The 26,768-nt window shown below is 38.3% G+C and overlaps 1 protein-coding gene across 1 annotated transcript in view; it reads left to right on the top strand.

Moving 5' to 3' along the window:
* CEP128 (centrosomal protein 128) overlaps nt 1–26,768 on the top strand; it is a 419,635-nt gene that overhangs the window by 391,572 nt on the left and 1,295 nt on the right. Inside the window, exon 25 of the mRNA XM_032405704.1 lies at nt 5,883–6,006. Within this exon, the coding sequence (XP_032261595.1) occupies nt 5,883–6,006 (124 nt within the window). The remainder of the gene's footprint in view (nt 1–5,882; nt 6,007–26,768) is intronic.

Below are 26,768 nucleotides of genomic sequence, written 5' to 3'. Positions count from 1 at the left end.
ATAAAATAAAATACCAAAATAAGCCACAAAGAAGTAGGTCAGATCCAAAAGTGTTAACTCTCATTTTTGCTGATTTATATTCATGGATTCATTGAATAAATATTTATCAGTTTCTGATAAATGGTTTGGTTTTCATTATATCATGATTATTTTATTCCAAAGGCTGAGCATTTTCTCTTTCCTGTCCTAACCATTTTGCTAAGTGATTTTTTATGTCTGCATAAACTCCTGCCATTCTAATCTGGCAGCTGCCCTTCAATGTAGATTGTATCTCAAGCCAATTATGGTACCTCAGAATCTGATATACACATACACAAATGTTTTGTGTTTCATATGAAGAAATGGAAAATTTTCCTCAGGTCTGTTGGATGCATGTGAACATGTAGGCGGAGAGTAAGGACAAAACACCATCAAACATCATAGTATCCCCCCCATTAAGACATTCGGGAGCCTGGAGATAAATAGCACCATGATATGGGCACAGAGGTCATTGTTCTCCTGCTATTTCACTTTCCCATTATGACTTTCATAAGGCTCCCTAGAAAGGCACCTAGGAAATAGTGGTTAGGAGACATTAGAGGGAAAACATCAAGATTTTTAGAATTTTTTTTTTTTACTGTTATTATGACAAGCAGTGAAAGAAATGACATCCAGCTTTATATTCAGTGGCATTTCATGACCAGCTGTGGTCATCTCTCTAAGATATATTCCTCACAGGAAGCCATAGGTTTCTATAAATACTGGCTCAAAAGGAAACAAAGTTAAATAAGAATAGGAAAAAATATCATTGAGAACGTAACTTGGGTATGAAAGTACTTATTATAGTCTACATTGTAAAATCTGACTGAAAAAAATCCAGCTTAAAAACTAAACCTCTTCATTAAGTTATTGTTAAGTTAATTAATTTATTAATTCATAGCTTTATGTCTTACTGTTCCTCTTTTTGACAAGTCTGTTTTATGATTTTCCTCCATACCTACCTCCATGCTTTCAAGGATACTTTTAAAAATTTAATCATAGGTACCTTATTGTTAATCATTTTAAATGATAGAATTAAACTTATTTCTAGAGATCATAGTTATTCTTATTTACTTTTCTGATAAACCTTGAATTTTCTGTTTTTTTTTTTTTTTAAAGATTTTTATTTATTTATTAGGGAGAGAGAGAGAAAGCACAAGCAGAGGGAGTGGTAGGCAGAGGGAGAAGCAGGCTCCTCGCTGAGCAAGGAGCCCGATGTGGGACTCGATCCCAGCACCCTGGGATCATGACCTGAGCCAAAGGCAGACGCTTAACCGACTGAACCACCCAGGCGTTCCGGAACCTTGAATTTTCTATATGTTTTTTCATAATGTGGTATTTTAGAAGTGGATCAGGATCACCCTGAATAGTGCTCCATTTTTGTAGCACAAACAATTTCAGCTTTTACAGAAATTTATCAGCTTTACAGAAATTATCCTGTAATTTTTCTTTAACCTTCTTTTAAACCTCCAAGATTAAGAAGGAGAAATGTCAAAACCAACAAAGAGAAAAATGAACCTACAGTAAATCGATCATACAGGGAACAGAATATGTCTTTTAAAATATCATTAATGTTTTCAGAGATAGAAAATATTACATCCATTAAAAATAAGAGCAAGGTGCTATGAAAAAGGAACACAGTATAAGAGGTCTCAGAAATGTAAAATATGAAAAATTAGAAAGGTGGAAGACAAAGTTGTGAAAACCACAAAGAAAATAGAAGAAAAAGAATGGGACAATAGAAGAGAAAAGATATTTAGAAAATCCCTTCAAGAGGAATAGTACCTGATTAGCGAGTCTTGAGAGGAGAGAACAAGAGCCAGGAGTGGGTAGGTTAGAAGGGCCCACCCAGCCCGTACCTGTTGCATGGCTGTCATCCTGAGATTTTTCTTCACCCCCTCCTATGTTCATGCCCAAGTTTCTCAGAACGCATGCCTTCGTTTGTTTGTCTCAGTTCTTTCCTCTGTGGGAGCACATCAAAGAAAGGGAGGTAAATGCTTTCAGTCTCCGTATTTCTGAAAATAGATTTCTTCCACCACTCACACTTGACGAGACTTTGGCTGGCTATAAAAATCTAGGTTGAAAGTGACTTTCCTTCTGAAGTCATTACACTGTTCTCTTCCAAAATCTAATGTTGCTGTTGAAAAACCTTACGTCCTTTTGTTTTGACCTCCACTCCTTTGAAGTGATCTTCTCCACCACTACTAACACTCCAACCCCCAGCCCTGCGACATTTAAGGATCTTCTCTTGAACCCCAGTGAGTTTTGTGATGATTTGCCTCCCTGCAGGACTTACTTTATTCACTTTTCTAGCTATTGGATGGGTGGGCACTTTTAATCTGGACACTCATGTTTAGTTCTCTCAACCTTATGGAAGAAAGGAAAGATTCCATTAGGAAAATCTTTAGAAAATAAAGATGTCAGGTTATTTGATTCAGCTGAGCATTTAGAATATGGCAGATCTCATTGAGCTATTAGAAATAATTAAGGATAGTCACAGAGAAAGAGCAAATAAAAAACAAAAATAAAAACATGGGTCAATTAATAACTCTAGGGGAAAAATGGGTAAGAAAAGAAATGTTGTCATAGTATACTTATTAGGTCTGTGTGAGCCATATTTACATAATATTATAAATACTCACTACTGACACAACTAGAAGTTCAAATGTAACTATACAAGGAGGATGGGGTGAGGGGAAGTGGATGGGTGTGAATACGTCTATAAATGATAAGTCAGAAAATAGCCATATAAGCTTCTCTTTCTTACAAAAATTGAAATAAACACAAAAAAGAAAGCTGAAAGGGTTGATTGTGGTTGACTCTGGGGTGCAGGATTGGGGGACTGGACGAGATGGGGTAAGAGGCTGCTGCCTTTCTGTGTAGCCCTTTGGTGCTATTTGATAGGTGTATGTACACTTTGGCTGAAAAGGCATCTTGTAAAAATAAAATGCTACTAACAACACCCCAGCTTTTATGTCTAACTTCGATTTTCTCATTGCCTTCTGAATGGAACATGAAAGCTGGGGGTTGGAGTTTAGAGCAGTTTAGACCTGTACAGAGACGTGAGGAGTACATAACCATAGGTGCTGAGGCAGACGTGAGTTTATGAGCCCACAGAACAGGTTCCTTCTCACTCAAGTTGGGATCTGTACAGGACGAGGCCCTTTTGTCTGTGCCATAGATGCGAAGGCATTCATTCTGCTGACTTAGGTGCCCTGTCAAACTGTGACCAAACGAAAACGTAGAATCACTGACCATGGAAAAAACAAAGGAAATGGGAAAATACTGCATAATTTGTGGTCTCTGAAATGATCCAGCATTAATGAAAGTTTGTTTTAAGTTGTAATTTATGTCAGCTTTGTGTAGTTCAGGTCAATTCAAGAAAAGGTAGATTCCTTCTGCCAGGAAGAAGGGAAGAAATGTATAAATTTAAGTTTATATTACCATTGGAAATAGGAACACAGAAATCCATTATTTTAGAGCCATGATTACTACCAAATTTATCCTGGCTGGCTAGAAGTGATGGCCGTGAGTCAGGACACTCTTTTAGAAGGCTTGGATTCCATTACCTTCAGCCTCTAGACAGTGGGGGCTTAGAAAGAGAGACTTATAATGCCAGCTTTTGAAACTGTCATTTTTACTTTTTATAAGTAGTGACTGACCACTAGTCTCCATGTATAGCTTCTTTTAGGCTAAAGGAACACAACTCCCAAGACAGGGCCCTCACTCTTGGGGCTGGGACCAGACTGGATTTGAGGGAGGGCTGTAGTAATCGGATGACTTCTCGAATCTCGAGTCCTTTGAGATTAAAATGCCAAATGTTTGTGGAGTTGGTATCCCTAAACTAAATTTTAAAAATAAATGCAGATTTCAAATTTTCTATAATTCTAAAACTGTTGTCAATAATGTTTATTAAAATAAACAAACCAAAAAAGAAAGGACAGTGATTTTTCAAGGGGTGGATGGGTGGGAAAATTATCTTCAGATTACTGTAGGATTTGAATGTGAATCTTACATATTAATTTAATTAATTTAACTTGATATTCTTTAAAAAGCAAGTCAATGAAAGTTACTAAAAGGAACTTTCTTTTGCTTTCTTACCTCAGTTTACGTTGCTATGAAAAGAAAAGTTACTGTTCTCAGTTTGTGTTTTGAAGTGCCTTTAGTGGGGGTTTAAGTCCCTCCAATGAAAAATTATTTCGCCACAGCAAGAACAGCACACTCTTTTCCATGTTGTACCTCAGGATCCACTGGCTAGCTGAACTGCTTCGTATGTAGTTTGTCCTCAGACTTGCAGAATAAAATGCCAAAGATTTATGACAATCAAAATGTAGGGTACTGATAAAGGTAAAAAAAAAAAAAAATTGTTTCTTGTCCATTAAGGATTTATTTATTTTATGGAAGCACAACATTTGTCTCTCCATTTTTTATAGGTTCAGTTCATGTGATAGTGACTTTTGTGTGTGTGATGATCTTTTCCCTGACCAGTTAGGTGTCGGATATTTTTAAATAACTGAGTTCTGATTATTTCGATTCGCGAGGTACTCTGTAGATACTTTCTAGAAAGCAGCTAGAAAATCCCCAATTGACTATCTCTTAAAAATCCCGTAAGTGTATTCACTTCTTCAAACAGTATTTACTAAGAGGTTATGCAGGAGGCTCTCTGGCCTCAGGGAGGACACAGTAAGTGAACAAGACAGAAAACGTCACCTCATCCCATAGAAGAAACAGGCAGTAAGCAAGTAAACAAATAATTTTAAATGGTGTTTGGTGCTATGAAGGTAAAATGATAGAAAGTACCTGGACCAGACTACTTTAGTGATCAGGAGATTCCTTTCTGAGGAGGTTACAATTGAGCTGAAGCCTGAATGGCAAGAATCAGCTGAGTTAAATTTGGGTAGGAAGAGCTTTCCTGATAGAGCAGAGAAGAATCGGGTATGGTCTTCTAGAGAGATGGAGCTCTGAGTGAGGGGGAAAAAGGGGATGTAGAGAGAGAGAGAGAGAGGAGAGGTAAAGTTCCACGGGAGCCTTTTCAGCCACAGTCAGATGTTTGGATTTTATTCTCAGTTTCCTGGGAGGCCATTGGAGGATTGGGGGGGAGGGGCTATGTGGGAAAGTGACATAATAGGATCTACCTTTTTGAAAGATAATTCTGGTTGTGGTGTGGAGAAGGGGACACAATGAAAATAGGAAGAGAGAAAATGGTGGCTTGGGCTGAGGTGATAGAAATGGAGATGGTATAGAGCCGGAGGCCTGGGGTCAATTTGGGAGGTAAAATCTTCAGAATTTACCCTTAAATGGGATGGGTGGAGCAGACAGGACAAAGGAAGGAGGGAACCAAAGTTTGAGAAACCGGGGCTGGGGGGGATGAGTGTGTCACTTTCTAAGATGGAGAAAGTAAGGGATGGGCAAGCATCAGAGATTAGATATCAGGCAGGTGGATTTCCCATAGGTAGTGGGACATGCCCATCCGGAACTCAGAAGACAGGTAAGTGGTTGTAGAAAGACAGTAAACCTAGATTCCGGATCTAGTCTTAGTTTGTGTAATAAAGAAGATTCTGTAAAAAGAAGGCCCTGAAGATTTCTCCCTCCAACACTGTGTGTGTGCTTTGTATCATTGTATATTGACCAAACAGACATCTTCTGCTCTGAGATACTCTTCAAATCCCTCCCAAATTAAATCCTATGAATAGATGTTTTCCAAAATACAGTAAACATACTGCGTTTATTCCTACATTAAAGGTCTGTTAGTCCATGTAAAGTTTACAGAAAACTAGGTTAGACACAGTGATTACTTGCAATTTTGTCAGCCCGGGGGTTCTGTTCATCTCGGTTTATTTTTGTCTTTTCTCTCACCTCACCAGCACTTACCAAAAGAGCAGTTACTCCAGATTCACCTTCAATCAAGGAAGATGCCACAAGTTTACCAATGGATGGAACAAGTCCACCGTCTAAGAAAGAGGACTATGAAAGCAAAAAAAGCAAAATGTAATTCGTTGCTTTACATGAGTGTTTTACAGATGACAGCGTATCTGTCCCTGTTGCAGTTTGGCCCAGATTATTGCGCGGGCATCTCCGCAGCTTCTGCTCTTCGGCATTGCCAAACGCTGACTGAAAGAACAATATATCTGGTCTTTGGGAATGGTAGAAGTTAAATCAGTTCAGGTAATATCAGCTCACGAATGGCAACTTACACCAGCAGAGAAAGAGAGATACTTCTCACTTTGCATTTTCATTCTTCAGGTGTGGTCAGTCACATTTTTCCAAACAAAATTTGGATTTGTAATTGGGAGTTTTTTTTACAAATGACTGGCTAAAAAGGAGGGAAACGAGTTCCCCTTGAGGCAGAAGTTGCCAGCACTTTAGATTCAGGGAGTGTTTATATACATTGATTTTTTAAAAAAGCTTTCTCCCTAATTCTCACATGCTATAACATGTCATGGAGATATGCATATATAACATTAGACAGTCCGCTTTATAAACGGTCAGGATTGTTACATCCATCATCTCAGCAGTCTGTTACTACATGCAGTATCTTAAAATTTTATTTCCGATCATCCATTTTTAATAGCAATAAAGAATTTACAAGTGATACCTGAATTGTAGAACACTGTAAAGAATTCATAGCACAATTTATTTATTTATCTTTTTGTGGCCAAATATCTCACTGCAATCACTTCAGTCGTATTCTGGACCATCTTTCAGTTTATTCTGACCAAATGCACAGTTGCCAAACTCCTGTGTCATGAGATTTGCTCTGCAAGAGTTCTCCGTATAATCTGGCGCTATATACTTTCTGCATCTCAGCCTTCCTCAACATCAAAGTGTTTTTAAGAACTTCTGCTTTTTACATGCTAATCTACCAGTGGAGAAAGATTTCTATTAAATGCTAACTAAGAATAAAGCATCCAGGAACTGAATCCCACTGGGCCATTAGGGAATGTTCTTCAGAGGGACAAGGGCAATAAAGCAATACCTTCCTAATTACCTTTTGTGTTTGTTAAAGCATACTTGCTTGTTAGATTTCTCACATGCTGTAAAGATGCTTCTATTTCCACAACCCCATGTTTTACTCACTTACTATACTTGAATGTCCAGAAGAAACGGCACTCTTTGTCTCTGAACTTGAGTGCCAGTGCTTACTGCAGAAGACAGAGATCTTTGATCTCAAAAAGTTACCTAACACAATCTACATAACCTCTGAGAGGACAGCCATGCATTTTATCATTTATCCATTACCGAAATCTTTTATTGAGTTCCTACTAGGAGCCAGTAGTTGTGCTAAGAAGGAAAACAGAGACACAAAACCAGCTGTGCATGACCCACAGTTTGTTTGGCATTAGGGATTCCATGGAAAAAGGAGTGATGTGTTCAGGCAGGCTGGAGAAATTCTGCATTAGACAACATTAAACAGGTTTGGTTTGGTTTTGTCTAACCTCAGGACTTCAAGCTGTTAATGTGCTAATGAGCAATGTGGGGTTCAGTGGGAGTAACCCTTTTTGAAGGAGCGGTTCCCAGTCCCCGTACTTCTCAGAACCTCTGTCACACTGGAGTAATATGGGGGTTAGTGAGAAATTAGGTCAGTAGTTTCATTGATGTTTTAACCAACACTATACTATTTTATCTCCTTGGATCGAAATGACTAACTGGGGAGAAAATAAGGGAGAATAGTAACAGGTTTTATCTAAATCCTACAGATAAAAGTTAGTTAAATAGCTTTTCCCTTGATGTGTCAGGAGGAACTCCATGCAGTCCATTCTTTTCATTAGGAACTGATTTAAACCACTGTTCGCACATCTGTGGCCATTAAAAAAAAAAAATTACATCAGGCCAGTTAGGCCTGAAAGTTGAAGGTAACACAGATTATTTACCCGGCAAATCCTTGAAAACATATTAGCTGATGATTTTTATAACAGAATGGAGAGGGATCTCATGAAAGACCTTTTTTAATCTAAAAAAAAAAAAAAAAAAGCCCTTATATCCTATTATTGAAGGCCCTGTGCTACTGTTGGATGAATGAAGGTGTCTGACTTTAAATATGGAACACACAAGAACTTCAAAGGCAAAGTCAACTTTTTGTGAGAAACAATTTTGTCAAAATTCCTTGGCCCTCTGTTTATATGGAATTAAATCCAAGGACCTGTCTTTTCTGAGGATTTTTCCTATCTCTTGCAGTCACCGTAAGCTCAAGTTGGAAATCAAAAGGAATGCTAAGGAAACACTAATAGCTTGATTTGTACATTTCAAAGCCAGCAACTGTTTTTCCTTCACTCACCCCTTTGGCAGGATAACTCGTGGTATCAGCCCCATCTGAGCTGTGGCTGGTCAGCCATATTGCTTATAGTGATGGGACATTGGAAGGGATTAACCTTATTCCTGCAGTGAGCCTGGTCCAAGACTTAATTTGAGGATTGACCTTTTTGGTTTAATAATTTTGATTCTCCTGGCCATCTTTCTCCCTAAACACACTAAACTTCCACTGAAGTTACTGAAGGCCACAGCTGGGAGAAATCTGGCTGGATGTTTTTCCCACTGGCTAACAGTATTATTTCCTTGACTAGTGTCTGATTTAAAGGTTGGAAACCAGTTGGTTATATAACATCTTATGCATCCAGTTTCCCAGAATCACCAGCTTTTCTTATTGTTATAATTTACATATTTGTACTAATAAAAGAGATAAAATCTATAGCTTAACAAAACAGTACATATAAGACATTTGGATTTAAAGGTTATGTGGGTTAAAAGTGCCTACCTACTTAGCTAAGAAAACAAGCCTGTTTCTTTTTTCCATTTTTATCCCTTCGAGTAAGGTAAATGCATTTTCCATTTTGAGGCTCTGGTCAATGGTATATATAGTGTATTTAGAGTCACAGTAATTGTTATTTTTTTTGTAATCTATATTGAATCTTACAGTTAAATAGCAAATATTTTTTTAGTCTTTCTTCTTTTTTTTTTTTTTTTTTTTTTAAGATTTTATTTATTTGCGAGAAAGAGAATGAGAGACAGAGAGCATGAGAGGGAGGAGGGTCAGAGGGAGAAGCAGACTCCCTGCTGAGCAGGGAGCCCGATGTGGGACTCGATCCAGGGACTCCAGGATCATGACCTGAGCCGAAGGCAGTCGCTTAACCAACTGAGCCACCCAGGCGCCCAAATAGCAAATATTTTTTAAATGGGACCAAATTCTTACATATAATTAGGTGGTATATTTACTTAGCAAACCCTTTTTTAGAAGGATTTAGGAATCTCAAATTGTTCTTCTCAGGATTTGTACTATAAACCCAACTCCATATCCCTATAATAGCCAAGAATAGGAGTGATCATTGAGTAAATTATTCCTTTTCTGAGATTCTTACATCCCTCTCCTCAAACTATCCCAGTTTTTCCTCTCAATTTAATTTTAAGAAGAAAGAAAGAAAATTTGTGATTTTCATGGCCTTCAAATGAGGAAGCTGCCCTCACAAAGGCATCTGGTTTTCTTGGATCAAAACTAAACCATGAACCGTAAGCTGGAAAGTAAATTTGGGAAAGTTTGTATATAAAGGCATTTCATGCACCAAAGTATGATATAAAAATAGTTACATCTTTCAACTTTTAAGTTCTCAAATGTTTAGCAATAAAAACATCAGCTTATCCCTATTTGAGAAAAGAAATTTAAACCATGAAAGATTCCATTTAGTTCCATTTCCGTACAAAACACGACACATCTAATTTAAGGCTAGGAGAAATGCTTACATCTAGAGACAGAACTTTAGATTCCAAGCCCCCAAACAAATTTCAGAGAAGTCTCCTTTGCTTTTGATTAGTAACAAAGTAAACCAATTTTTCTGCTCTGGTGAGACCAGGCCAGACAGACCTTCAAGTTCTAACCTCATCTGCCCCCAGCTTAGCATCTCCTGTTTTATCCGCACCTAGGCCCACATCCTCCCTAAATCCAAACCCCGCTCAGGTCACTCATAGCATTCACTAGATCAGCCCCAACCACTGGCCTTTGAAGTCTAATAACTACGACCTACAGTGAGGGGGGCAGACTGTCAGAGGCTTGTAGCACTTGCCTGTCTTTCGGGGCCAGCCAATTGCAAAAGGATTTAAATGGCAAGTGTCTTTGGCTGCCCATGGTGGAATATTTCTGTGGCTGGGTATCTTCCATAACACAGTTTGACTCTGACATGGTACAAAGCCATGTGACAGTTGTGGATGAGAACTTGTTGCCTCGCTCTCTGCTGGAAAATACTGAATTTCTAAACATAGCAGCATGTTAGTTCCCTTTCAGGAGGATAGTCAAAACAATATGTAATCCGATGACCTCCACCTTTCAAAAGGTAGAGTCTTGTACCAGTGAGCACAGAGGCGGGAACATGAAAAAAAAATGCTACCATACTCAAAAAAGAGCCATACCACACTCCTCGCCTGTAATTCGAACAATAACATTATGTTTTAAGTCACACAGTTGCCATTCCAGAATGAATGCCCTGTCTTTCTCAGACTGGCAGATGCTGGACATTCGTGCCCAGACTGTCTTCTGTCATCACTCCATAGATCCCCACGACTTGACATCCTTTCATACATCATTCTTTAGTAAAGCATTTTCACTGGCATTATTTAAATTTTTTAAAAAAGTTAAATTTACCCTTAAATATTGGAGCTCTGTGTCAGCTGTATACTCGACGGGAAATAAAAGATCAGAATACTGGCTCGAAGCAACATTTTTTAAACAAAATTAGTGGATATTAACCTACCAACAGTTCAGATGTTATAATTTAAAAGTAAGAAAAGATCTTAATTTGAGGGAAAGGAGGATTATATGCTCATTAGTCACTAATGGATGGTCTCCTTTTATTCTGATTTAATATTTTCTTAAAAGGTTTTTTTTTTTTTAAAAAAAGGACAAGTCTAAATGTTACAGTATCAGGTTTTCTATCAAATTACAGTTTCCTTTTGTTTTTGCTTTTCTTACAAATTTTTCAATTTAGAGTCAGGTGTATTTTTGAAGCCACCGGGAGTTCAAATGATTTTTAAAACACTTGGCCGACAAGGTGAAAATCTGTACTTCGAGATAGTGCATCTCCCTTTGTTCCTGACATACTCTATTTCAATTGGAAATATTTCCTCCAAGTGTCTCTCTCTCTCTCATTCTCTCATTTCTTTCTCTGCGATTCATAGTAATTTCCTCAAGGATCTTTGTAAGCAGCTTTATATCCTTCACTTGGGCCAGCCTGTGGACCAGAGTCATACCTGCTTGTCCTGTGCCTATGTTTCAAGACATCAGAATAAATGGCAACCATAGAGTTAGTGAGATGAGTAATTAATTGATTTTTTTTTCCTAGTGACGTAGGCTGGTCTGTTCACCAAGGGTGAAATCCTCCCTTTGGTAAAACAAGATTGTTTCTCTTCACCCTTGTGTGATGATTCACAGCTATTTTTTAGAGCAGTATTTATTTATATGTACTGCATCTATCAGGAGAACCTATTTATGTCACCTTTTTACCTGAAAGCCGAAACAGCAATTCCCAAAATGTGTGTCACGTTGCACATAGGATTTAAACTCTAAGTTTCTAATATATCCCCTCTACAAGGTGGTGGTTGTGTTTTTTTCTCCCCCCAGCTCTTGAAGCCAACCATTATCAGATCATACTGCATAACTCGTATTCAGTGTTATCCCTAGGGTAGTGGTAATGCTAGTTTAAATTTTGTTTGTCCGTTATTGCTGAACACTTAGCTGGAGAAGGGAATGAAGGATGGCAGGAGTTCTGTAAAATGATATGAGCACAGAGGAAGCTGGGTTGCCTTCAACAACACACATTTTAAACTGTTTACTTGAAAGAAAAAAAACTGCGGTAGCACTGCATCCTTTATCTGATGCAGGGTCCTGGAAAGCGGCGGGGCGAGAAGTGCCGTGAACTTGCACACTGTTGAGTCCTCGTTCTGATGCAAGTCACACTAATCTTTAATGTTCTTTGTGGACTGCTCCCTAGCAGTTTGGATCCAGGTGGAAAGTGGCCTCCTTTCAGATGCTTTCCAGTCTGAGAGCCCTGTGCTTGTCTGTCATTTTGGATTTCCATTTTATTTACGCTATCATTAAGCCCACCGTGAGTGAAGACACAGGCTTGATTGATGCTTCGCATTTTGAAAACTTCCCATCATTCTGAACCTCAAGCTGTCAGTTACCAGAAGTCAGGCAGCCATGGCAGTAAAGCCATCTGATATGGTGGCTTTGGGACGTTGGGCAGTTTAGAAGAAATTTGGATAAACCTAGGGAGTTTTGCCTTTTTTTTTTTTTTTATTCTGAGCTGAATAAAATAGATGCATCGATTCTAACGAGGCACTTCCTGCCCAGAGTCACTGGGAGAGCAGCCTCCTCTCAACAGCTGCAAGCTTGAGAGACCTCATGCTGCTGGCCAAGGTTCATTCTGTGCTTTGACTAAGACCACAGCCAATAAAGCCAATGTGTACCGTGGAAAGAGTTTCCCATTTTTTCCATCAGAGAAGTCTTTTGTGAGGTTAGTTTGACTGTTGCAAAGTAACGGTGGTGGTCACTGCTCATTTTTTAATTTTAACTGCATGTAAACTTACTGATTAGATTCCATTGAGAACAAGTCATAGTTTTCTGTAAGATACGTATCCTTTTGTCCAGTATTCCTTAAACTCCCAGTTCTCAAAGTGCGGTTCCCAACCCAGCAGCGGCAGCAGCACCTGAGAGCTGGTTAACTACAAATTCTCAGGTCACCCCTAGACCTAGTGATGCAGAAACTCTGGGGGCAGGACCAGCAATGTGTTGTAACAAGTCTTCCAGGGGATTCTGATGAATGCTCAAGTTCAAGAGCCATGCCTTAAAGGTTCACTTGATTATAGCTGCCTTTGAGCTTTAGTTCCTATCCCCAAACAAAACAATGTGGTTTCTTTTGCACATGATATACAAGGGTACCCTTTTAAAATTTGGTTTCCAGTATTCTGTATTCTCCCAGGTGTCCAAGCTATGACTCCAGTCCTCTGGGTCACCCAGGTGGAGGGCTTAAAGCAGCTTCCAAAGATGCTTGATTTACCTACCACTCGAGGTTACTTCCCCACCCGCTCTGCCCGGCTGACTTCTATTAACCAGAACTCTTCACCCATTTATCAGGATCATCACGGAGGCATCCAAGTAAATCAGGACCTATAAGTGTACACCTCTCTCTGGCTTGGAGTGCAGAACAGGTATTTGATTATCAAAACGGTGTGAACTTCTTTAGGGTTGAATTCTGATCCTGCTTTTCCTTCCTCCCATGTGCTCGGAAGCAGCCTGATTTGGGACATTGGCTCTGTGTTCTCATTTCACGTGCGGTTTCGTTTTGTTCTATCTATACCAGTAGCGCATAGTCATCCAGGCTGTGTTTCAGAGTAACATCTCCAGACTCTGACACTGTCAGCTTAAGAAAGATTTTGGTTTGATGACCACTGAACAGTTAAGTCTCATCCACCTTTCCCTCACTGTCTCCAACTGCGATCAGGGATTTATTGCATCATTCCATCTCTTTGTCCTTGGAAGACTGATGATTAATGGCCATATATAATTTGTCTTGGCCTCTTATCTTACATGTTGTACCTCTCCCCCCATTATATGTGACTGATAATTTGAAATATTTGTTTGAAATTAAGTTGTTTCCACTTCTCATTTGTTTAGGAATGGACTAAATCGAAATCTACACAGAATTCTCCAATTCTAAAGTATCTTAACTAAATCTTTTCAAGAACTTCTCTCAGTTTCTGAACAATTGATTTAAATATTAGACTATGTCATAACATTAAAGTAAGTGTGTTTTTCTGGAAGGGTGCTTATTTATTGAGCAACTACAGTAATGTAATAGACTCCATTCAGAGTCTTTGCTAAGCCCCCACCCCAGCCAATTGCAGCCCGTTACAGCAATTGATGTACAATTCTTACATAAATAGCAATATCAAGTAAATTGAGCAAACAGCTTAACCCTTCAAACTGTGTTTAAAATAACCCGTTATTTTATGGTTTGGGATTTGTACCAACTAGTTATATAAATAATTTAAAAATAAAAAAAGCCTACATAAGTATACAAATGCCGTTTATTACACCTTTTGTGATCTGCTTTAGAAAAATTTTCCACTGTTGAACAGGGACTATGCCAACCACATACTTACATTGATAAGTTACTTCGCACTGGTGGCCTTCCACCCAAGAAATTATTCCCATTAATTCAGATGTCTATCCAAAAGTCTTCTCTGTGTATCACCAGTCTTAATCTTGTAATTTTTAAGAATTTAAATATAATTTCTTTATTTGATGCACTGATAAATTTGATTAGCTGAATGTATATGTTTAAATATACAAATACTTCATAATTCCTAGTTACCAATTATAATAGTTAATAATACACCATTTGAAATTGATGACAACTAAACCTACATACTAACCCAGACTTGCATATGCTGAACTTTCATTACCCATCAACATTTTGCTATTTATTGCTCTTCTCAGAAAAGGGAATGAAATTGAACTTTTAAAAAGTAGGTAAAAAGTTATATGTATTTAGATGATATCAAATAATACAGGAAGACAGCCAAGACCCTTACATTATCCTCGATCTCTTTTGAGTGCAAGCACTAAAGGTGAAGGGTCAGTTTGGACAGAGCCATACAACCCCAAAATGATCCTTCTTGTTTTAATATTTTGCTTTTGGGCAACCTTTACTTTCCAGAAACAAGGATCTTATGTATATGTAAAAATTTACCATTTGTTGGGCGCTACATGAAGATGAGATCAGATTCTCAAAACCGTTACCGAAGATGGGCTGAGCTTCTCGTAGACAGATCTCATGTGAGAACAATCCCGTTCTGGAGCCACTGAGATCCAGATGTCCAGCTGAACAGCTGCCATGCTCTGTGTGCAGTAACCCCGAGATCACTGCTTCTGAGTTGTGACCATGTGTGTTACGCATTTCTTATCCTGACGCCCATGATTGAGGTCAGATGTTCTCTACCCTTAATTTCACTCTTTGGGACTCTTTATATTTCTCCGTGGGATGTACAGTCGCAGACACTGGTACCACAGAGCAGCTAGAATAAAACCTTCCCATGCCGTGTTCATACGAGTAGATGTTCAGCCTAAATTTTCATTACCCTTAAATATTTAGTGTTTATTGCTCTTCTCAGAGAGTGATTACAAGTGAACTGGAAACAAAATAGGCATATACAGGAGAGTAAGTTAACGTCTCCCAGGGTCTCTAACCGCCCCCCACCAGGCCCCAAGTTGCAGGTTGAAAGCATGGATGAAAAGGAATCTTGTTTTGTCCTTCCGCATGTGCAATCAACACATTTGAAACTTACCGACTTTCCTAATGTGACCTTAACTGAAGCTCATCAAAGTGGCAACTACCTGACTGAAATCCATGCTTATTTTGATACTGATCTCAACACCACAACTTTATACAATTGCTTGATCGATTTTACAAAAGCAACATTGTCTTTTACCAATAGAATAATTACTTACCTTTTGCTGGTAGCATCAGGAGAGCGAATTCCCACGTTACCCATAACTTGTGGGAAGAGCCATTTGGAAATGTTTGGAATCCAGGTAGGATCTGGGAAGATCAGACCAAAGTAAATCACCACTTTAATATTGGCAGTTCATTTTTCTAATTATTAGACAAAAGTCTGTCTAGCATCCAAAAAAATGTATGTGATTGGAACCAAGATTTAGGTTTTTTTTGTTATTTTGATATCATCATAGATTGAACATCTTGATTCTTTAAATCAATATGGATCCAGAATCAGAATCTTTGAAAGCTACATAGAAAATTGTCCAATCAACCAGTGGTCCCCAGAAAGCATCTTTATTTTATGTAGTATGTATAAATGCTATCAATATAACTATATTTCTAAATTGCAAGATGCCTTACTAGGTAGTAAGCTCTTTGAAAAAAGACACCGTGCTTTGCCTAGCATAGGAGCTAGCATAGTGCAAGTGTTCAAAATGTATTCACTAACTGAACTAACCACCCTACACTCTCCATCATCTTTCTCTACACTAAGCAAAAGGTGTTTATTAACATCGTGATAGCCAGATTTACAGTGTCTTTCAGCACTTAACAGACCAGTTGCCTGATTGTATTCATGAAAATTCAGATCACGGTGTTGTTCTTGGAATTTCTGCCTAAGGGTTTCAACCATGCTTTCAGTGCTTTGAATGGCATGAAAACCACACTGATCAGATAACGTCCGTATGTCACCAATATTAGTGACTAATTTACTGAGCATGAAATGTGCTGATTTCCCATAATGGACATCAGTAAAGTATCTGTGTTACCATTGCGTGCACCATCTCCCTTGTGTTTGTGTACATGTGCTATTGAGGGCCGAGTCTGTGTTGGACATCATATTTGTGGATTTTTATAGAGATTCCTGTCATCACCACATAGTTCACCAGGACTTTTCCACCAGATGGTTTATATGGAACAAACTCCCTGAGATTGTGATGTTGGTCCCTTAAATCCCAAATTGATTTTATAACATAGAATTTTACGGAAGTAGACACATATGATGAATGAACATCAGTTGCTCCATCATTGTTGACTTTTCAATATCGTCTTCAGAGAGTGGGACTTCACCCTTTATACAATATGGCAAGTAAATCTTTGCTGGACCTTATAAGTCTGACAATATCCAGCTAACTTGTGGCTTATTGTGGTTTCCCTGCCTATTCAGTCCCACCAGCATTCTTTTATTTCTGGACATTTGGCCTGAGAAACTTGCTTAGTTCGGATGCCAGTTTCTTGTCAGTTGGCAATTTATTTGCTGACTTGGGCTAAGCGTCTGCTATAAAAATCACTTAGAATTGTGTACTTCCACCCTTCTTTGTCTTTACTTTAGTACTTCCTTTCCACATTGCCATTGCAACCCTTTCTATGAAAATGATGTTTGGCACATTTTGAAGTTTAGGTAGAAAAGTTTGAGATTCCCAAGATCTAGCATCTTTAGCTGTTATGTTATGTTTATAATAAGGCAATTTTTCTGGGGTGCCTGGGTGGCTCAGTCAGTTAAGCGTCTGCCTTCAGCTCGGATCATGATCTCTGGGTTCTGGAATCAAGCCTCGAGTTGGGCTCCCTGCTCAGTGGGGAGCCTGCTTCTCCCCCTCCCTCTGTCCCTCCCCCTGCTTGTGCTTTTCTCCCTCCCGCTCTCTCTCGCTCAAATAAATAAAATCTTTTATAAAAATAATGCAATATTTCTGAAGCAGTGGATAATGTGCTTTTCACATTATAACTGTCTTTTATAACTCACATTAACAAAGCTTCCTAGGCTCCATGATAAAGGTTCGTACTATGATATAGCTAGATGGTACAGTTTTTTTTTAGTATACGTACCTTCATACTACCTCATCCATGGCAGCCAGATAAGAAATAGTGCTGTTAATGATAAATTTCTGGTGTAAGCACAATGAAAGAAATTGTAAGCCTTTGGACTTCACAATACTGATGCTGGTATAACTAAGAAAATGCATATCATGCTGCGTGGTTCTAAACAACATGAACACTGAATAGTCAAGAGCCATCTCCTTCTACCTCCATAAAAGGACATCAGTATTGGCTGACATATCTCAGTGACTACTGTCCTGAAGCCATCTACTATGCTGAACATAGGAAAAGGCAACACCAATCAATGACTATCAAAAACCCACCTCTCTAATGAGTGCTATGAAATACACAAGGAAAGTAGGATTCCTGCTATTCTTGTTATTTGGTACTCTAAATATTTGTTGAATGAATGTAATCTAATAACAACAAAAAAGTTTAAAATCCCTTTAATTCCTCTCTGCATGAAGAAAAACACCACCTTCTTTTTAAAAGGCTGTTTTCCCCCCGAAGACAGTTTTTAGATTTTGTTCTCATTTGACAGCATACAGCAGTACCAGAATTTTGGTCAGGTTTTAAAAATAGAAGCTCCTAGAGATAAACTCTGTTTTCTACTAGAGAATATTATTATTTATTGTATCTTCCCAAAGAATTTTAAGAATCACCTTAATATTCTTTTTAGGTTTAGATGCTAAAGTAGGAATTGGAATATTTAAAATGAACTAGAATTTACATGCATCTAAATGGATACATTTAAAACTGTGGTGTCCCAGTTGGCTGTTCTACGTGCTATAAGGGGAGGAGTGTTGGATCCAGCAGAATCCTGGCTGCTTGTGCTGCTAATTGCCTGTATGACGTTGAGCCTATCATTTCACCTCTGAAGTCTCTTAACTGTTAACTGAGGAAGTTGGACTAAATGGTCTTCTAAGTGGCTTTCCATCTCTGACCATGTTTGAAGCTACGATTGAAATGTATGATGAATTTCGTCACGGGATTAAAAGTAGGTAGTATGTAGTCTGAATATCTACCTCAAGGCTGAGTCTAAGATATACCAAATCATCTTTGAATTCTAAACCTTGTTTGTCAATGATCTATTCATAATAACCATTTCATAGAATCACTTCCCTTGCATAACCCATCTTTGTCCTTTTTCCATATTATGGGTTTTTTGTTTTGTTTTGTTTTGCTTTGCTTAAAATGGTGTAGGATTAGAATCCCACCTCCACCACTAATTTACTAGCTGTATGATTTGAGGTAATTTACTGAGGAGTTCTGAGCTCATTGACCTCATCTGCACAATACAACTTATTGCATTATTTACTTTAAAAGAGCTGTTAAGAGACTTATAAGTAATGGCACATGAAAAGTGCCAAGCTCAGAACATGGCATGTGGTGGTTCTCTGTACATTTCTTTCTTTACTATCTAGGCCTGAGCCCCTTCATCCATACAAGTCTACCCTGAACCCTGCGATGCTTGTCTCCATTGATTAACAGCAATGGATCACCGCAAATATAAAACAGTGACAAAGCTAATTATACTCTAGATAATACACTTATTTTGTTAGATGGTATTAATTCACCAACTATTTGCCGAGTGCCAATTTATATATATATATATAATATGTATGTTATATACATAAGTTTGTAAATATTTTTATATATTTTTATATATTATGTATATAGTATACATATATATACGCATACATCACACAGTTGACCCTTGAACAGCATGACTTTGAACACAGATCCACTTACCTTGGATTTTTTAAATAAATACAGTACAGTACTGTAAATGTATTTTCTCTTTCTCTTCCTTATGATTTTCTTAATAACATTTTCTTCCCTCCAGCTTACCTTAGTGTAAGAATACAGTATATGAATTATATAACATACAAAATATGTGTTAATTGACTGTTTATATTATCAGGCTTACGGTCAACAGTAGGCTATTAGTATTTAAGTTTTGGGGGAGTCAGTAGTTAATACGCAGATTTTTGACTGAATGAGAGGTCAGGGCCCCAAGCCCCCATGTTGTTTAAGGTCAACTGTTGTTCAGAGGTCAAAGTACTCTATTTTTACAAGCATGTCTTCAAATCTCTGTGTGTCTGAGAAAGAGATGTAGATACTTTATCCCTGACCCATACTGTGTACCAAATGCCGACACTCTTCTGAAGTACTTTGCATATTTTAACTTATTTAATCCTCACAACAACATTATGAGGTTGATATTACCATTTTCATTCGAGACTATCTCAAATGAGGAAATTGAGGCACAGAGAAGTAGAGTAACTTACTCAAGGTCGAGTATGGAGCCCACGTTTGAATGCAGAGTGGCTTCAGAGTTCAAGCGCTTCGTCACTCAGCTGCATATGCAAATAGCCATTTAAAAATCATTTTAAAGGGGCGCCTGGGTGGCTCAGTCGTTAAGCGTCTGCCTTCGGCTCAGGTCATGATCCCAGGGTCCTGGGATCGAGCCCCGCATCGGGCTCCCTGCTCAGCGGGAAGCCTGCTTCTCCCTCTCTCACTCCCCCTGCTTGTGTTCCATCTCTCCCTCTTTCTGTCTTTCAAATAAATAAAAATATTATAAAAAAAAAAAAAAAAAAAAATCATTTTAAAGATTCAGTAGCACCAAGGATTTCCTTCAGCAAGTCTTTTAAACAACATTTCTAGGAGAGGAAGGATAGGCAGCTGCTGTCAACCCCACTACCTTGTTTAAATCTTACTGAGATTTGATGCGTGAGGCTTTGATACACACTTCCTGCAACCCATGAGGCAGGGCCGGGCAGTGGGGGAACAGGCAGGCGGGGTTAGAGCCTAGAGGACTGGACACACATCATTTTCTGTCTTCACACTCTAGCCAGGGCCAAGGAAGTCTTTTTTTTTTAACTTAAATACTTTTCTGCCCAAATAAATACAGAGTATACTCTAAAAAACAGCCTCTGCTAGTAAAAGTGGCTTTTGGTTCAGCAGGAACAACCAAAAACAACAACAACAACAACAACAACAACAAAAAACAGAAAAGAAACCCAGAGTGGGTGTCAGAAGAAGCTGAGGGGAAGCGTGAAGAGAGGGTAGTAGGCATGGGAGCTTTTCCTTTGACTGTCCTTTTAAAATGTGTGAGTGGAAGTTGGGGGTGGATTTCATGAGTAAATATGGAATTTTGCCACCAAATTCTTTCCTCCAGAGCTAATATTCTCATGGGATATTAATATTAATACAAGGAAAAAGACGCTGGGTGAAGAAAACTATTTTTCCCTTCAGGGCAGAGTTGTCTCAGGAAGACAGTGAAGTTGAAGAGTTTCAGAAAGTGCTAGTAGAATACTAGGCATTTTATCATTAAGAAACAGGAAACCAGGCTACAACCCATAGGATTCTCTTTGGAAAGTGGAGAGAAGAAGCCTGGTAATATCAGCCTCATCAAGGACACTTTTCTCTACCTAAAACCAGGCTTTTCATGGTGTGTGGGACTTTTGACCTTAGTCATTATTCTGGACTAATTAATGTCATCAAAATAGAAATCTGTGGTATATATGGGTAATGTGAATGCATCATGCTTTAGAGACATAGATAACAGAGTGGGTATGTGTGGAGGGATGCATTTACATTTTACAATTTCATCATTTCATCATTTTGAATTAATCCTTTTATGATTTCCCTGAATCATTCTTTTGAAGCATTCTAAAGAGCCAGAAAAAAAAAAAAAAAATGAAAGCTTTTCTCAAGCAACTGACTTAATGGATAACTAAATGTCCAGTTTCAAAGGTGTTACTTATAAAAGGCCAAAAAAATGTTAATATGGGGCCATATAACTGTAACATAATTTTTCCAAGGTGGGAAAGGCAATAAATTACAAAATACTATACTAAGGGAATATATGGTCTTTAGTAAGAGCAGCTGTTATTTCACTAAGGTGTACAATATTTTAAGTCTTGGTTTTCTGTTTTGGAAGGGTGTTAATTAGTTCACTTGTTTTATTTCATTTATTTCCATTCTCCATGTGTTTGTGATTCTTAATTTGTAATGTGTTTTCTATAAACTGCTCTTACATGATGGGAATGCCACAGTGTGCCATAGGTTTTTTTATGTTTAAAAAACAAAAAATAATAAACATTAAAATGTGAAATCATGAGAGATGCTCACAAACAGTTATTATGTCCTTGACTGGATTCTTCAACCATGTGTGTATGTAATGGTTTGCACGTGGGCAGTTATCTGATCACTTGCTGTGGGATGCTTTGTTGAACTGGACTTAAATTTCAGTTACACTGGATGCAAATGAGCAATATGAAACATATAAACAGTCTCCCAAATGCAGAATCTCCTTTGGGAAATTTTAAACCAGGACATAAAATCAATTTTAAAATAAGCTTACTTTTCTACTAAGAGTTGCCATATATTGGGAAATAAACACCAGAAAGCTGGTACCCTCAGGTATATTTTAGGACAAACCTGTAACTCTCCTGGTAATAAGTAAATCTTCAGATGCTGTGAGTATTTGGGACTTGAGGAGTTGCTGTTAATTGCATTTTGGAGTTAAATTAGGTTGAATGAGTAATGCTTTCTGGCCTCAACTCTTCCAGTTGGAAATCTAAAATGTATGAGTAGATTTTTTTTTAACCAGCAAGACAATGAATGAATTTTGTCAGTTTATTTTTTATGATTTAGGTCTAGCATGCCTCAGGGACATAATTCTCAATATCAATCATCATTGTACAATATGATAAATTGGTAGAAGATGAAGGAGATGAGACCATCTGTATTATTGAACAGAATAATAGGTAGTCAGTCACCACAGGACTCTATTCCACACCAGCCCTGTGCAAAGTGCTGGAGGGGGTATAAAAATATAATTCTTTGTTGTAGGAAGTCATGTTGTGCATTTTAGGATGCTTAGCAGCCTCCCTGGCCTCTTTTTAGAGGGGCAGGAATAAAAGCCACAGTTCCTGAGAGGGTAATAGGAAATCAGAAAATAGAAACAAAGATCAAGGGAAATTTTATGGAAGAAGTGGGTTATGAGCAGAATCTTGAGGGATGTTTAGTGTTGGCAAGTCAGGCTTGATGACTAAGAGGTTACTGTCTTTTGCCTGAAGGGAGATCATTGGTAACCTTGATGAGAAAAACTTTAGTGAGCTACATATAACCATTGGATGAATCACGAAGATGTTTTAAAGACAAAATTCTTCTTGTGACTCAAGCCTAAGGCATAACCTTAATGTCCACCGTGTAGATAAGAGTGGAATATAGGGACTATATGTACTTCTCCCCAATACGATTCACACGTGACCTGTACCATTCAGTGAATTATTTCTCTTTCACTTTTTTTCTGATTCTTCTTTCTTCTCCTCTCCCTGCTCCTGTTCAGTCTTCTATCTCCTGCTTGCCTTCTGTTTTTTTCATTCTTCTTCCTCTTCCTCCACTTCCTTTTTCCCACTTAGGTTCGGCTAACGGACACCTGTGAGAAGAGAAGCCACAGTCATGACCACTATATTAGTGTCCTGAGGCTGCTGAAACAAATCACCACAACCTGGTGGCTTAAAACAGTAGAGATGTGTTTTCTCACAGTTCTGGAGGCCAAAAGTCCAAAATCATTTTCACTGGACAGAAATCAAGGTATTGGCAGAGCTGCACTTACTTCAGTGGCTCTAGGGGAGAGTCCCTTCCTTGCCCCCCTTCCAACTTCTGGTGGCTGTGTTCCTCCAGGCTCTGCCTCCCTGGTCACATGGCCTCTTCTCTGTGTGTCGGATCTTCCCCTGCCTCCTTCTCACAAGGATACTCCTGATTCCCTTTAAGGCCCAGCCAGATAATCCAAGATAATCTCCCCATCTCAAGAGCCTTAATTTAGTCACATCTGCAAAAAGCTTTTTTTCCAAATAAGGTAACACTTACAGGTCCTGGTGATTAGGACCTGATATATTTATGCACTATTATTCAGCCCACTACAATCACAATGATACAGAGTCCTCCTTTTATATGGCGGATAGTACTGAGTCCATCCGAAACTCATATGAACCTCTCTGGTGGATCTCACCCGCAAGCATTAGAAAGGAGTCCTACCTCTTCATGTATCTTCTGTTCATTGGAACAATGTTTTGTGTTTGAACAGTATCTCCCTGCCAAGGACTGGGGAAGAAGAGACCTCATTATATCTTTCTAGTTCCCTGAGTACCAACCATCAGGTCCCAAATAACTAAAGTCAGAACCTAGTGTGCTCCTGATAGAGAGATTCCTACTTTCTTCCTCAGAGTTTGAAGGCTATTCTTAAGGAAAGGCCTAAAAGAAAGGCCATCCCTTGGGCTTACTTAGTTCTGATTAGAGTTGCCAACGTGTCCTCTTCAACCCAAGCTAGAGGATATCTAGAGAAAGTCACAGGATTGAAAAGGAGTCCTCCTAGCTCAAGATCCTGCTAAATTCACCTGAGACCCTGAGATTGCGAGGAAAGAGATAGTTTGAGCACTTCACGTCTAGCTTTCTTTAAATAATCTCACTGCCCACAAAGTAAGTAAGGTTGAGGAGGGTGAAGATACAAAGTAGCATGAAAATTCATGCCCATTTTCTTTCCTACCCAGTGTCCATAATACGTAGACCATCTTCCCTTGCTGGATCCCATGGGGGAAGGAATCCCAATAAATTCGCAAGCATTAATTTTTATGGGACCTGCAGGCTCTAAAGCCCTTGCGTATCTTTGCTTATCCACCCTCCAAATTCTTATTCAATGTATTTTAGAATAATGATGCCTATAAGAAGTAAATATTACTCTTTTAAAAGAATATTTTAATGTAACTCTAAGACACACTGAAGTGTTACAGTCCCATATAGCCAATAACCATTTGACTTTTTCCAATATTAGCTTACTTGACATTGAATAGGGTACAGTTTCTATACACCTATTTGATTTTCCAGCAATATTTGGTTAGTGACTGTTTATGCCCCCTGGGAAAATATCTCAGGATCTCTGTTGACCAGGGATGGTTTTTCTCAGCTCAGTATTTCTAAACTTTGGCACTACTGACATTTGGACTAGATATTTCTTTGTTGTAGGTGCTGTCTTATGTATTTTAGAATGTTTAATAGCGTCCCTGGCCTCTACCCTCTAGTGTCATCCCCTCACTGAGTTGTATCAATAAAAAAAGTCTCCAGACATTGCTAAATGTCCCCTGGGGGGCTAAAGCACCCCTGGCTGAGAATTACTATTCTAGTTCCAGTATTTGCATGGTTAATAATAATAGCTAGCATTTATAAAGCACTACTAAGTGCCAGTCACTGTACTAATCACTTTACTTGTATTAATGAATTTAAATCTTATGAAATCTCACCAGGTAAGTGCTATTATTATTATTATTCCTATTTTACAGATAAGGAAACTGAAGCCCAGAAGTATTGAGCAAATATAGTAAGATATACAACTTTTTAAGAGTAGAGCCAGGATTTAAACCAGCAGTTAGGATTTAGAATTTATACTCTTAGCCATGGTAGTGTAGCTGCTGTCCAGTGATCATTTATGTTGCCATAGACTTGAAAAACATCTTCTTTTGCAACTATTTAAAGGTTATAAATAAACTATGACAATGGATGAAAAGAGGACCATCCCTTCCTTTCAAGGGAGGATGAGAGAATGGTTCTTGGGAAGGACCATTTATTGAGGTCCTACTAGGAGTGGGGACTCACGTTGAGACTTTTATCTAAGTTATCTTCATTGCATCCTCACAGTAGACCAATGGAATTGATATTGTTAAATTCATTGTTATATGGAAGAACCTGGCTCCAAACAACTAACTTTATCCAAGGTAAGAGCCAGTATAATAATTGGCAGAAACAGAATTTGACCTGGTGCTTTCTGACTTCTAAGTCCATGTTTTCTGTTTTACTCTTACACTTTCCTTGGGTTTAAAGAGATGGGACATTTTTAGATTCTCCATATGTGTCTTCTGGTCTGAACATCCTTTCATGTACAAACTCCAAATTACTTGGAGCTGATACTTGGAGATTTTGAGCTCTCACTTACCCTTCCCCAAAGTCTAGTAAAATGTGCAGGCACAGGTAGGTGGGCGTGAGCATCCGTAGAGCTGGTTTGAATCCTGGCTGGGCTACTTCACTGCTATCTAAACCTGGGCAAATCACAAAACAACTAGGAGCTCCAGCTTCCTTATTGGTAAACATGGGGTTAATAAGAATAATACCCACTATGCAGGGTAAATATTAGAAATAGTGTATGGAAATACAATGATTAGTTGGTACAACTTTGTTCATTAAGATTGCAAGCTATGCATTTTGCCACTTTTCTTTTTGCTATCTTCCTTTCAAAGCACTGGCAATGTTTCCACACCAATTTCCCCTACCCCCTTTACGGGTATCTGGAAACATGCCATTTAGAAATTCATTAAGATTCATTCTTGATTAAAATGAAGATATCTGGGGAGTAGACAGAAGTCTGTGTTAGCTAAACACACTTCTGAAGACTGGTTTGAGCACCTGGAGAGGGGAGGTGAAGACAAGGAGACAATGATTTCACAAGATTTTTTTCAGATAGACCACGTGAAAAAGATTATTGTGAAAGATAGCGTACCCTGATTGGTATGCACAGAGAACAATAATGAATGTTAAGAGCGTAATGAAAAATTTATTTTATCTAAAGCCCTGCCTCGTGAGTTACATAGGTGGGACTTAACCTAAAACTTAAGTTTTTAACTGGATATATGAGTGCACACACATATGTGTAATTAGTGTGCACGGTGTGAAGAAATTATGAGAAATACTGAGTAATGAAATTCTCTAGGACAATATTGTGAACATTACAACTCAGATATGGGGGGCAATATTAAAGCTCTTGGTCGTTCCAAGTTAAGCAAAACAAACAAAAAGTCCCTACAGTTCATAGGAATATGTATCACGTGTACTCAGCTCAATGAATTGAAACCTTGCAAGGTGACCAGTTACTCAAGGGAGATGTCGTTAAAAAAAAAGTTGGTGGAAAAGAAGGTGTTCATATCTAGTTGCCTTACTAAGAATGTGAGTCACAGTTTAAAGAGATTCCAAAGGTAATGTGATAATATGGAATGTCTACTCAAGGGCAACCAGTGGAAATGTTCTGAATCAAAAATAACTCAACGTTTGAGAATTCTGAGAGGACATTCAGTACATCTCCATCCCAGAGAAATTGGGAAGAAGCGGTCCATTAGTCCATTTCAAGACCTCAAAAGATTAAACTTAGATTAAACTTATTGTTGAAAATGTTAAATCTCATTACTAACTGAATTTCACTGGAATAAAAGACTGTAGGGAAAGCTGACATTTATCTATTTGGCAGAAATAAGTTAAATTCAATTGAACATGATTTTAAAAAGATGTTTTTCCAGTCTCTGTGTAGACCAGGGCTGTAAAATTCAAGTTACATGTAGGTAA

The sequence above is a fragment of the Phoca vitulina genome, unplaced genomic scaffold (genome assembly GCF_004348235.1).
Source record: "Phoca vitulina isolate PV1807 unplaced genomic scaffold, GSC_HSeal_1.0 scaffold7, whole genome shotgun sequence".
NCBI classification, from domain to species: Eukaryota; Metazoa; Chordata; class Mammalia; order Carnivora; family Phocidae; genus Phoca; species Phoca vitulina.
Note: the sequence above shows the minus strand (reverse complement) of the source record. Positions and strands in the feature narration are given on the sequence as shown.